This window comes from Nerophis ophidion, linkage group LG12, assembly GCF_033978795.1.
Source record: "Nerophis ophidion isolate RoL-2023_Sa linkage group LG12, RoL_Noph_v1.0, whole genome shotgun sequence".
Taxonomy (NCBI): Eukaryota; Metazoa; Chordata; class Actinopteri; order Syngnathiformes; family Syngnathidae; genus Nerophis; species Nerophis ophidion.
The window spans coordinates 57,796,792-57,809,910 of record NC_084622.1 but is presented as its reverse complement, the minus strand read 5'-3'; the positions used below and the strand labels follow the sequence as shown (position 1 = coordinate 57,809,910).

Genomic DNA, 13,119 nt, shown 5'->3' with positions numbered 1-13,119 from the left:
TTTTAAGTTTGAAGGTAAACACGGTCGTGCCGACTTCAGATGGATGTTGCGGAATTTTGATCTGGGATCGTTTTGATTTTATAGCGCTAAATACGGGAAATGTTCATTGTTTTCTCTTTTTATTTGGCTCATTGACCAGAGTTACACTTTTTTGTGCAGCAATTTGTTTAAAATAAAAGCTAAAACAACTACATTTGCCAACTATTCATTTTATTTGCAAGATGAATGTAATGAATCTTTAAAAGCAGTGGATGTCAGATGACCATTATGGAACAGCAACACAGTAACAGTGAAGTGTCAATGCAGCTAGCGAGTGTGTCATTGGCTCACTGAGGCATTTTTTTACCCATCACTAATGTCCTGTGTACCTTAAATCATTTTTTTATTTTGTAGATTTTTATGTGCATCACCTTCAAAATTAAACATGATTAATGATCCCAACAATGCAACTCTAAGTGTACACAAAAGAATACTGTCAGTCGTTCTGAGCAACCCAGGGTGCCATGCCATCAAAACCCATTAGCTTGAAAAGGGAAAATCATTATTACTTACTGTGTACAGCTCATTAAGGACCTTCATTAAGTCTTCCTGGAGCTGAAATGCGATTTCCTTGCTCTGGAAAAAAAAGAGATAAAGAAACCAATGAGAAAGAGACAGCAAATTACTTAAAACAGTTTCACTTGTTGAAATAATGGATTTAGACATGGGAAATCAAAGCATTAACGAGGTGTGAACGAAGTTCCAGGACTGATTTTACAAAATATATACAAACTCAAACGGCCAGGAACGGTCATATGCTCAGGACGTTGTGAGCAGCCACGTTGTCATATTCAAACAACCACGAGTTGTCCTGCCACAATGCTTGCATTTTCTCGCACACTGACCGAAGCAAATATCGCAGGATTTGTTTGTAGACGTGCCGTTTGATTGTGTGGCCCTGTGACAGACCCTCTTAGCACCCCTCACATGAAAGATTGCAATTGGACATGGCAAACAGCTCCATTTTCGTTTCATCTGACCACAGAACTTTCCTCCAGAAGGTCTTTTATTTGTCAATCAATCAATCAATGTTTACTTATATAGCCCTAAATCACTAGAGTCTCAAAGGGCTGCACAAACCACTACGACATCCTCGGTAGGCCCACATAAGGGCAAGGAAAAATCACACCCAGTGGGACGTCGGTGACAATGATGACTATGAGAACCTTGGAGAGGAGGAAAGCGATGGATGTCGAGCGGGTCTAACATGATACTGTGAAAGTTCAATCTATAATGGATCCAACACAGTCGCGAGAGTCCCGCTCACAGCGGAGCCAGCAGGAAACCATCCCAAGCGGAGGCGGATCAGCAGTGCAGAGATGTCCCCAGCCGATACACAGGCAAGCAGGACATGGCCACCGGATCGGACCGGACCCCCTCCACAAGGGAGAGTGGGACATAGAAGAAAAAGAAAAGAAACGGCAGATCAACTGGTCTAAAAAGGGAGTCTATTTAAAGGCTAGAGTATACAAATTAGTTTTAAGGTGAGACTTATGTGATGTCAGATGAAACAACAATTGAGCTGTTAGGGCACAATACCCAGCAATATGTTTGGAAGAGAAAAGGTGAGGCTTTTAATCCCAGGAACACCATGGCTACCGTCAAGCATGGTGGTAGTAGTATTATGCTCTGGGTCTGTTTTGCTGCCAATGGAACTGCTGCTTTAAATGGGACAATGAAAAAGAAGAATTACCATGAATTGATTAACGTGGACAAATTGAAAAACTTATTCAGGTGTTACCATTTAGTGGTCAATTGTACGGAATACTGTATGTACTTTACTGTGCAATCAACTAATAAAAGTTTAAACCTCCAAATTCTTCAGGACAACCTAAAATCATCAGGCCGGATGTTGGGTCTTGGGCGCAGTTGGGTGTTCAACCAACCAATGACCCCAAACACACGCCAAAAGTGGTAAAGGAATGGCTAAATCAGGCTTGAATTAAGGTTTTAGAATGGCCTCCCCAAAGTCCTGACTTAAACATGTGGGCAATGCTGAAGAAAAAAGTCCATGTCAGAAAACCAACCAATTTAACTGAACAACAACAATTTTGTCAAGAGGAGTGGTCAAAAATGTAACCAGAAGCTTGCCAGATGCTTGTGGATGGCTACCAAAAGTGCCTAATTGCAGTGAGTCTTGCCAAGGGACATGTAACCAAATATTGAATATGTATACTTTTGACCCAGCAGATTTGGTCACATTTTCAGTAGACCCATAATAAATTCATAAAGGAATCAAACTTCATTATTGTTTTTTGTGATCACAAAAAAATACGAGTTGTAGAAATGATTGGAAACTCAAGACAGCCTTGCGTACATTACCTACTCTCGTAAAGAACATAACTATCAACTACCCATTTGTTTTGAAGGATTGGTTATATATATATATATATATATATATATATATATATATATATTAGGGCTGCAAATCTTTGGGTGTCCCACGATTCGGTTCAATATCGATTCTTGGGGTCGCGATTCAATTATAAATGGATTTTTTTGATTCAACGCGGTTCTAGATTCAAAAACGATATTTTTCCGATTCAAAACGATTCTGTATTCATTCAAAACATAGGATTTCAGCAGGATCTACCCCAGTCTGCTGATATGCTAGCAGAGTAGTAGATTTTTTTTAAAAAGCTTTTAGAATTGTAAAGGACAATGTTTTATCAACTGATTGCAATAATGTCTATTTGTTTTAACTATTAAACGAACCAAAAATATGACTTATTTTATCTTTGTGAAAACATTGGACACAGTGTGTTGTCAAGCTTATGAGATGCGATGCAAGTGTAAGCCACTGTGATACTATTGTACTTTTTTTTTTTTTTTAATAAATGTCTAATGATAATGTCAATGAGGGATTTTTAATCACTACTATGCTGAAATTATAACTAATATTGATACTGTTGTTGATAATATTATTTTTGTTTCATTACTTTTGGTTTGTTCTGTGTCATGTTTGTGTCTCCTCTCAATTGCTCTGTTTATTGCAGTTCTGAGTGTTTCTGGGTCAGGTTTGGTTTTGGAATTGGATTGCATTGTTATGGTATTGTTGTGTATTGTTTTGTTGGATTGATAAAAAAAAAAAAATTTGATAAAAAAGAAAAAAAAAATCAAGAATCGATTCTGAATTGCACAACGTGAGAATCGCGATCCGAATTTGAATCAATTTTTTTCCCACCCCTAATATATACATATATATATATATATATACACATACGTATATATACATACATATACACATACATACATATACATACATATACACATACATACATATATATATATATATATATATATATATATATATATATATATACATCCATACATATACATATATATATATACATATACATATACATATATATATACATATACATATATATGTATATGTATATGTATATATATATATATATATATATATACATCCATACATATACATATACATGTATATGTATATGTATATGTATATGTATATATATATATATATACATCCATACATATACATATACATATATATATATATATATATATATATATATATATATATATATATATATATATATATATATATATATATATCTCCATTTTTCTACCGCTTATTCCCTTTGGGGTCGCGGGGGGTGCTGGCGCTTATCTCAGCTACAATCAGGCGGGAGGCGGGGTACACCCTGGACAAGTCACCACCTCATCACAGGGCCAACACAGATAGACAGACAACATTCACACTTACATTCACACACTAGGGCCAATTTAGTGTCGCCAATCAACCTATCCCCAGGTGCATGTCTTTGGAGGTGCAGGGAACCCACTCATTCACGGGGAGAACATGCAAACTCCACACAGAAAGATCCCGAGCCTTCACGGTGGCAGAGGGGTTAGTGCGTCTGCCTCACAATACGAAGGTCCTGCAGTCCTTGATATATATATATATATATATATATATATATATATATATGTATATATATATACACATACAATACATACATAGATAAAAGTGCAATAAACTGCATCATAACCACACAACCAATACTTCAAAATAAAATGAGTAATTGGTAGTTTTAAAGCTGATGGAAAACCATCCTGCAATATTTTCACAACTGTTTGGGGGAAAATGTGGATGTAGCACACTCTGGCCCTACTCCCAAAGAGCGACATCTGAGCATGGTTTGGTGCATAACAGTACTTTTAAGACAATAAAAAGTTCACACAATGGACCTCAGCTCTCCAGAACAGAAAAGACCTACAAGATGCACAAGCTCGACACTCTTCCAATTCACACGTTCTAAAGCTGCATGGCAGATGATCTGATTCAATACAGAGCAAAGTGGATTACATTCTTAATAAAGGCTGTCAGGCTGGTGTCTAGAATTAGAGAACCTTGCTGATTAACAAGCCTACAATATAATTATGGACTGTTAATTTCCTAACCTGCACCTCTTATCAAATCTGAGGAGCCTATACATTTAGAAACCAGCCAAACTTAGAAACAGGCAACAATGCATAGGATTGGAAATCAAATGTGGATAATAGAACCTCTAATGTTGAAAACCCCTAAGATGGTACAATTCACAAGACTTTTTAGGGAAAATACCTCAAATATGACATCACATGAAACCTCAGCAGGTTTAAAGTACAGCTGCAATTTGTCTTTGTCGCACCACCGCATCTGAAAAAATCTTTCAAGCCACATTCTTGCAAAGACAAAAAAGGCTCCTAAACACATGCCTTGTCAAAAGGGAAATCCTTTAACAAGCATCAGTTCAGAGGACTAAACATTTGACTATCTGTCAGATCTAACGGTCATTAACTCGCCTGCATTCAGAGAATTTGGAAATGTTCCAGAGCTTAATGAAAGGTCTTCTCAGCATCAAAAAGGCTGCAAGAGTATGTGTGCATTAGCTGTAAATACAGGGAAGAGGCAAACCATAATGTTCCATATGTTTAGAGGCAGAGACCGACAGTTCAGTAACCTTTCAAAATCAAAAATTATCACATGCATTTTGTATATTAAACATACAAGTCATGCTGATTTATTCATTCATTACTTAACCATTGTAACATTGAATTTATATTCAGTAGTTTAATTTTGGGTTGTCTTCAAATAGTCGGGAGATTTAGCGAACCGATTCGGAGGAGTCTGATTTGACTATCAACCATGTAGTCGAATAGTCTGTTATTAATATTCCGTTCCCGTGTACAGCAAGTGTATTTGGAGGATAAATCCATAGGGATCATCATTTCTTCTATAAATATATGTAAAAAATTGTGTGCAGACAAATAGTTTTTCGAGAGTAAAAATAAATCGAAGTTTCGGCAGTCACTTCAGACCTCCTCAGAGGGGTCATTGTTTCATGGTGTGATGATATCACATCCTTTACCACATTTGTTATTACGCATGTATTGAAACAGATGGTTGGAGTATGGAGGCAGATAGCGAAAACTAAATTGAAGAAATTGAAACTATTGAGCGAATAGCTATTGACGCTATTCGGCCATAGCGTGGGTGTACCTAATGAAGTGGCCCATAGCATGGTTGCCTTATTAGCATCGCCGGTAAAATGTGCGGACCAAACGATCAGGACTTTCGCATCTTGTGACACTGGAGCAACTTAAATCCGTCGATTGGTAAGTGTTTGTTTCGCATTAAATGTGGGTATCTAGTTTCAAATGTACATACAGCTAGCGTAAATAGCATGTTAGCATCGATTAGCTGGCAGTCATGCCGTGACCAAATATGTCTGATTATCACATCAGTCAACAACATCAGCAAAACTCACCTTTGTGATTTCGTTGACTTAATCGTTGCAAATGCATCTGGAGGTTATCCATACATCTCTGTGCCATGTCTGTCTTAGCATCGCCGGTAAAATGTGCAGACAGTCTGGCACATTTAATGGGGGTCTGGCGGCAGATTTCTTGCCAGTGGTGCAACTTGAATCCCTCCCTGTTAGTGTTGTTACACCCTCCGACAACACACCGACGAGGCATGATGTCTCCAAGGTCCCAAAAAATAGTCGAAAAAACGGAAAATAACAGAGCTGAGACCCGGTGTTTGTAATGTGAAAATGAAAATGGCGGGTGTGTTACCTCGGTGATGTTACGTTCTGACGTCATCGCTAAAAGACCGATAAACAGAAAGGCGTCTAATTTGCCAAAATTCGCCCATTTAGAGTTCAGAAATCGGTTGGAAAAATACATGGTCTTTTTTCTGCAACAGCAAGGTATATATTGACGCTTGCATAGGTTTGGTGATAATGTTCCCCTTTAAAGGCCTACTGAAAGCCACTAGTACCGACCACGCAGTCTGATAGTTTATATATCAATGATGAAATATTAACATTGCAACACATGCCAATACGGCCGGTTTAGTTCACTAAATTACAATTTTAAATTTCCTGCGGAGTTTCCTGTTGAAAACGTCACAGAATGATGACGCATGTTTGTGACGTTATTGGTTGCAGGGGACATATTAGCCCAGCACCACTTATGGCTAAAAGTAGTCTCTTTTCATCGCGCAATTACACAGTATTTTGGACATATGTGTTGCTGAGTCTTTTGCAATTTGTTCAATAAATAATTGAGAAGTCAAAGAAGAAAGATGGAGGTGGGAAGCTTTAGCTTTTAGTCACACAAACACACAGTGTTTCCTTGTTTAAAATTTCCGGAGGTGAAGCTTTACTATGGATCAGAGCGGTCAAGCGAACATGGATCCCAACTACATGTCAACCGGCAGTTTTTGGTGAGAAAATTGTGGTAATAAGTCGCTTACCGGCGATCAGCGGAGCTTCTGTCCTGCTGCAGCTTCGTGACTTCCCTCAACACACCTGTCAACACACCCATGGCCACACCCTTCCGACTATAAGGTACTATTTAACTCACTAAAACACTAGCAACACAATAGGCAGATAAGGGATTTCCCAGAATTATCCTAGTAAATGTGTCTAAAAACATCAGATTCGCTCTCACTGCAATTGCCTTTTTTTTTTTTTCCTAGTCCTTTACTCGCTCAAATTAATGGGGAAATTGTCGCTTTCTCGGTCCGAATAGCTCTCGCTGCTGGAGGCTCACATAATAAACAATGTGAGGATGTGAGGAGCCCTACAACCAGTGACATCACGCGCACGTATGTACCATGAATTGATTAACGTGGACCCCGACTTAAACAAGTTGAAAAACTTATTGGGGTGTTACCATTTAGTGGTCAATTGTACGGAATATGTACTGAACTGTGCAATCTACTAATAAAAGTATCAATCAATCAATCAAAACATCGTCTGCTACTTTTCCGGTAAAAGGCAAGGCTTTTTTATTAGCGACCAAAAGTTGCAAACTTTCAATCAATCAATCAATGTTTACTTACATAGCCCTAAATCACTAGTGTCTCAAAGGGCTGCACAAACCACTACGACATCCTCGGTAGGCCCACATAAGGGCAAGGAAAACTCCAACAGAGCAGCGAGAGTCCCGTTCACAGCGGAGCCAGCAGGAAACCATCCCAAGCGGAGGCGGATCAGCAGCGCAGAGATGTCCCCAGCCGATACACAGGCAAGCAGTACATGGCCACCGGATCGGACCGGACCCCCTCCACAAGGGAGAGTGGGACATAGAAGAAAAAGAAAAGAAACGGCAGATCAACTGGTCTAAAAAGGGAGTCTATTTAAAGGCTAGAGTATACAAATGAGTTTTAAGGTGAGACTTAAATGCTTCTACAGAGGTGGCATCTCGAACTGTTACCGGGAGGGCATTCCAGAGTACTGGAGCCCGAACGGAAAACGCTCCATAGCCCGCAGACTTTTTTTGGGCTTTGGGAATCACTAATAAGCCGGAGTCCTTTGAACGCAGATTTCTTGCCGGGACATATGGTACAATACAATCGGCAAGATAGGATGAAGCTAGACCGCGTAGTATTTTATACGTAAGTAGTACGTATCAAACTTAATCATCGATGTTCTCTACTAAATCCTTTCAGCAAAAATATGGCAAGTATGACACATAGAATGGACCTGCTATCCCCGTTTGAATAAGAAAATCTCATTTCAGTAGGCCTTTAAAGAAAACATCATACATTCAAGTGATCGTCGACGTTAGGCAAAATCTAACAAATAGGATTTGACTATTAAAATCCTTGTTCGAAGACAGCCGTAGTTTAATTAATGAAATCATCCCTGAAATAGGCCTATCCTTTTAATCTCAAAATGTCTGTACTATAAACTGAAGTAGTAAACACTTCAAAAAGGAGACTCTATAGGTCTGGTTCGCACGCCACCTGGTCTGTGAATGTCGAGACAATGAAGTTCAGTTTAATGCGACAAAAAACCCCATTGGGGGCACAACCGTTTGAAGATTGAATTTCTAAAAGGAGATCATTTGTGAGCGAACAAGCTCACACAAGTCCTGTCTCTCTTGCAATACCACTTTTGTCAAGAGTCAACCAAGTCATTGTAGTGAAATGCAGCTGCAGATGTACTAGGCTGCTGCTGCTTCTGTCAAGAAGAGAACACTCTCTCTCTAGTGTGCTTTACTCATTGACAGGAAGAGGACAGTCCCAACACACGATCCGTGCAGCAATGCATCATGTTGCAGTGCGACGAAGAGTGCAAGCCACGCCACAGAGGAAACTCACTGAGCAGCAATTTTATCGTTCATCTGACTACCAGAAACTTATGACCGTGGAAAAGTGCTGAGATATAAAGTGACTGGTAAATTACAGTATCTCAACTCATTCTAGGAAGGCTTTGAATCAGGGGTAAAAAAAACCATTTCTGATAATATACTGCTTCTTGTGAAATATTAAGTTTCAGATGAACAAATCATACCACAGAGCCGCAAATTCACAGCTATAAAATAGACACCAGTCACGTAACTTGCGAATAAGAGATCCTTAAGCCTTTTTTGAAAGGTTGAAAAGCAGGTAGCTGCAGCCACAGAACGTGACTTCTATAAATAAAGGAGGGTAGTGTATAACAAGCGACTAGCGGTATGAATAATGCAAAGTGAATACATGTGATACATTCTCACTCAGCAGAGGAAAAATAAGGAGATGAGTGCCTTAACAAAAGTGATGAATTTATGTTATTTTTTTATGTCCTCCATCCAGAAAGTAAATAGCAACACAGATCATGTTGATGAAGACATGATGGGTACTATGGAGTACCGGGACTTCTTTTCACTCTCATAACATGAAATCTGAGAGCAACAGGAGATAAAAACACGCATTTTAAGCAAGGATGGCAACAACACAGATGTGTCCTCAAAACTCTGAAGGAGCCCAAGTAACGTCTGGAAGTATTTTGTTGTTTATGCCTCATTATTGAAGCTCTGCTGGGATCAAAGGCTTGAAAACTCTTTAATTAGAGGGTGAGCACTTGTCTCCTATAACCTGGACCTCCCACTAAATTGCCATGTTTCTGCACAATGTCACCTGAATTTATTGTGAAATTAAATACTGAAGTGGTACACAATGCAACTATAGAGCTTAATTAAATCAGAGTTTACTATTAAAGTATTTATTCGTGGCAGATCTCCATAATTACATTTGGACCACCACATAAAGATTTGTCATCCGTTTTTAGGTTTTTTTTTTAAGATTTGGTTTTAGCGTCCCTGCTCTTTGCTCACAACAAATTATAATGGTCTTTTCACTAAAACTTTATTCGTGGCAGCTCGCTACAATTAAATTTGGACCATCACATAAAGATTTGTCATCTGTTTTTAGTTCTTTTTAAGATTTGCTCTTTGTCACAACAAATTATTATGGTCTTGTCACTAAAACCTATCCTTCTTACTGCGTAGTGGATGATATTTTAACTCTGCTTCTTAACACACCTGTTCATCAATATAAAAGGTATGAGACATATGGTGGTGCATCTATTTTTATTTTGTATTTTTTTATTTTTATACTTTGTAGCATTTTTAGATTTTAACAATTGTAAAGTGTGTTACAAATGTAATTATTTATTATTATTATTATTATTATTATTATTATTATCATAATTTCTAACAACAGCACACACTTACTTGAAGCCCAGGAAACATCCTAAATGTTTTCTTTAATCGCCCCCATGCATGTTCTAAAATGTGCGACAACCATAAGTCAATAGGTTCATGTTCTGTTGTTAAATAAGGTTTAAAAATACGAGATAATGTTGGTCATTTGTTATACAACAAAACAAAAAAAACTCAGTTTAACCTTTCCACACACAGAGTTTTGCATTGGAGCTAAAAATGCAAAGTTGATGACAACTTGATAAAGCACTGACACCCGGCAACCCAATGCCATAAAGACAATCCAGTCCTGTGAAAACACTGTAATACAAATTGAAAAAAAATGTGGAATGTCATAATTTTTGGGGGCGTAAACCTGCAAAATGTCTGTCCTGCTATTCACTGTTTTACTTTGACTGTTGCGGTGAAAAGCCATAATACACCAAAGCTCAAAGGAACTTAGCCTTATATTATAAACATAATTAATTTCGTTCATATGTAAAGTTTTGCAGCATTCTATGTGTAAAGATAGGGCAAGGACAGACATATCTGTATGACAGCTTTGTAAAATTTGACACAATTAAAAGATCTGTGACACTTCAAACAGTGAAGGAAATGGGAGCAGCAGTTTCCTGTTTCTGAGAACATGAATGAAAGGACCTTACCTCAACGGGGGGTTAAAGGTTTATGGCTTATGGTTTGCAAGACTTAACAGCCAGAAAGAAAGACGGACCAGATAGAAATAGTCACTCAAGATAAACTGACACAACAGAATGCCTCTAAGGCAAAGTCACCTTGTAATTTGGGTCTGTGGTAAATTCATGTGACTTCAAGAGCAAAGGAACTCATAATCCACTAGGGAGTTGTCATCTTTGTGGTGTGGACCGGTTTTTGTCGTGAAGCTTTGGTCTTCAAGCATTAAAGCCCAAGTTATGTGGAATTATGTTGATCAAGACTGCATTTCTGAAATGTAACTTTCAAAAAGAGATAAACCCACATGTAAATATTTATAAATATATTACTAAAACACTTTGATGATGAATGTGTATGATTATTTTAACTATCAGTCACTTTAGAAACAAATAAACAAAAGCCTATACCACAAAGGTCTTAATCAAAAGCATAGAGGATTCAGTTTGCGCCATAACTTTGCCCTGGATTTCGTGGTATACTGTCTCAGTTATCGTACGGCCAAATATCGTGCCAAACAAACAAGTCCGTTTGCGCGCGTGTCATTCCATGGACTTAAGTGCCTTAACAAAGAACTCAACAAGTTTGGGACTCTTGTCATGTAGTGTTATTAATACACAACAAGTGTGCAATGTGTTCCCTACAGGTCTTTCATTTAAAACATGTTTGTGTTAGCCTGCCATCAACTCGCTCAACACAATTGCGATACAAGTCAGTCGGCTTATTGAGAGTACTGTAAAACAACCCACCATGTAGGGCCAATACTAATGAAAACCAAGGTATTGAACTCCATGTGATAGTGTATACAGTGTATAACTTTAAAACACATGGTGGAGGTTGAAGTATTTTCAGGCTCCAAAATGCTGCTGTCAAAATAACAACATAACACAATTTCTAATATCAATTTGACCAATGAAAATACACGCAAAGCAGGCATGGGATCAGTATCCTTCTTAATGCAAGATTTTGGGGCTGAGAAGGTTAAAAACAAGAGAAGAGCTAATTATTCAACCTAAACTACGTTACAAACAAATACAGATACGCGTATCGCCATAAGTAATGTTTTTGTAAAAAAAAAAAATGTTTGCTTAATGGTGTTGAAAATTGGAAGGATCATAATAGACCTCACCTTCTTCAGTAGTCGTGTGGAGTCCTCGCTAACCTGCATGAACCTCATGATGACATTGTTCAGGTAGATGTCGCTCAGAGTGGCGTGGTCCTTACTCTCCCTCCTCACCTGGTTCAGCAGCAGGTACCAACAGTTGACAGGCGACAACAGATTCTGGTCTTTTCTATGGAAATAGGGAGTTTCGATTCAGAACACTGACATTTGGTAATTTTTCCTACAAGTCTGTAACAGTCACTCAATGAGTCAGAAAATAACAGAGCCAAGAGGAGTAATGCGCCATAGGCCTCCCTTGGTGTTAAATGTCCCAGATACCGCCGGCTCTAAAAGTCCTGCATATATTACAAACAACACTGATAAGTATGACACATTTGTGCCCATGACATTTCTGGGGCAGAGCTCATGCAGCTCCCTGGGCCATGCATGCTTTAAATACTCATAGAATGATCTCTTTGTGCACATGAGTATGGAGTATTCTTAAAAGAAAGTTAAGAACTTTGAAGGACTTTTCACAGAAGACATGCATAATGTGTTACAGTGGAATAGAATAGTGTTTTACTGTAATTGCAATTAAAAAAATACAATGAGATCAATTCCAGCACAACAGGCCAAGAGTAGCTTCAGATCACAAAAAAAAAAAGCAGTATAGTAAGCACATAAGCACATGTCACAACACACAAAAAACACTTAAAACTATCAACGGGGACGTCCATTGATGCATGTATTGTCTATAGCAGGGCTGCCCATTACGTCGATCGCGAGCTACCAGTCGACCGCGGAGGGTGTGTCAGTCGATCTCGAGCCAGGCTTTTAAAAAAAATATACCTAAAAATTAGTGATCATCAATTTTCACCAAGACGTCACTTAAATGACATTCACGGTACCGGAGGGTCTTGTGAGATGACGCTGGCTGCTGCAAGATCATTATTATGAAAATATGACCGAGAGGAAGGCGAGAAACACTTTTTATTTCAACAGACTCTCGCGCCGTACCTTCCGTCAAAACTCTAAAGGCCGACTGCACATTTCCTATCTTCACAATAAAAGCCCTGCTTCATGCTGCCTGCGCTAACTAAATACCGAGTCTCGGAAAACTGGCGTGCACAAGCGATCCCTCAGAAAGCTGGCGTGCACATCACTTGGGCACGCCAGCTTTCCGAGACTCTTATTTTGTTAGCGCAGGCAGCATGAAGCAGGGCTTTTATTGTGAAGATAGGAAATGTGCAGTCGGCCTTTAGAGTTTTGACGGAAGGGACGGCGCGAAAGTCCGTTGA

At 38.6% G+C, this 13,119-nt stretch overlaps 1 protein-coding gene across 3 annotated transcripts in view; it reads right to left on the bottom strand.

Moving 5' to 3' along the window:
* The window catches only part of srgap1a (SLIT-ROBO Rho GTPase activating protein 1a), a 182,776-nt gene that overhangs the window by 81,738 nt on the left and 87,919 nt on the right, over positions 1-13,119 (bottom strand). For all 3 annotated transcript variants that reach the window (XM_061917845.1, XM_061917846.1, XM_061917847.1), the window contains exons 3-4: positions 11,849-12,011; positions 553-615 (exon numbers count right to left, since the gene is read on the bottom strand). In XM_061917845.1, the coding sequence (XP_061773829.1) occupies positions 553-615; positions 11,849-12,011 (226 nt within the window). The remainder of the gene's footprint in view (positions 1-552; positions 616-11,848; positions 12,012-13,119) is intronic.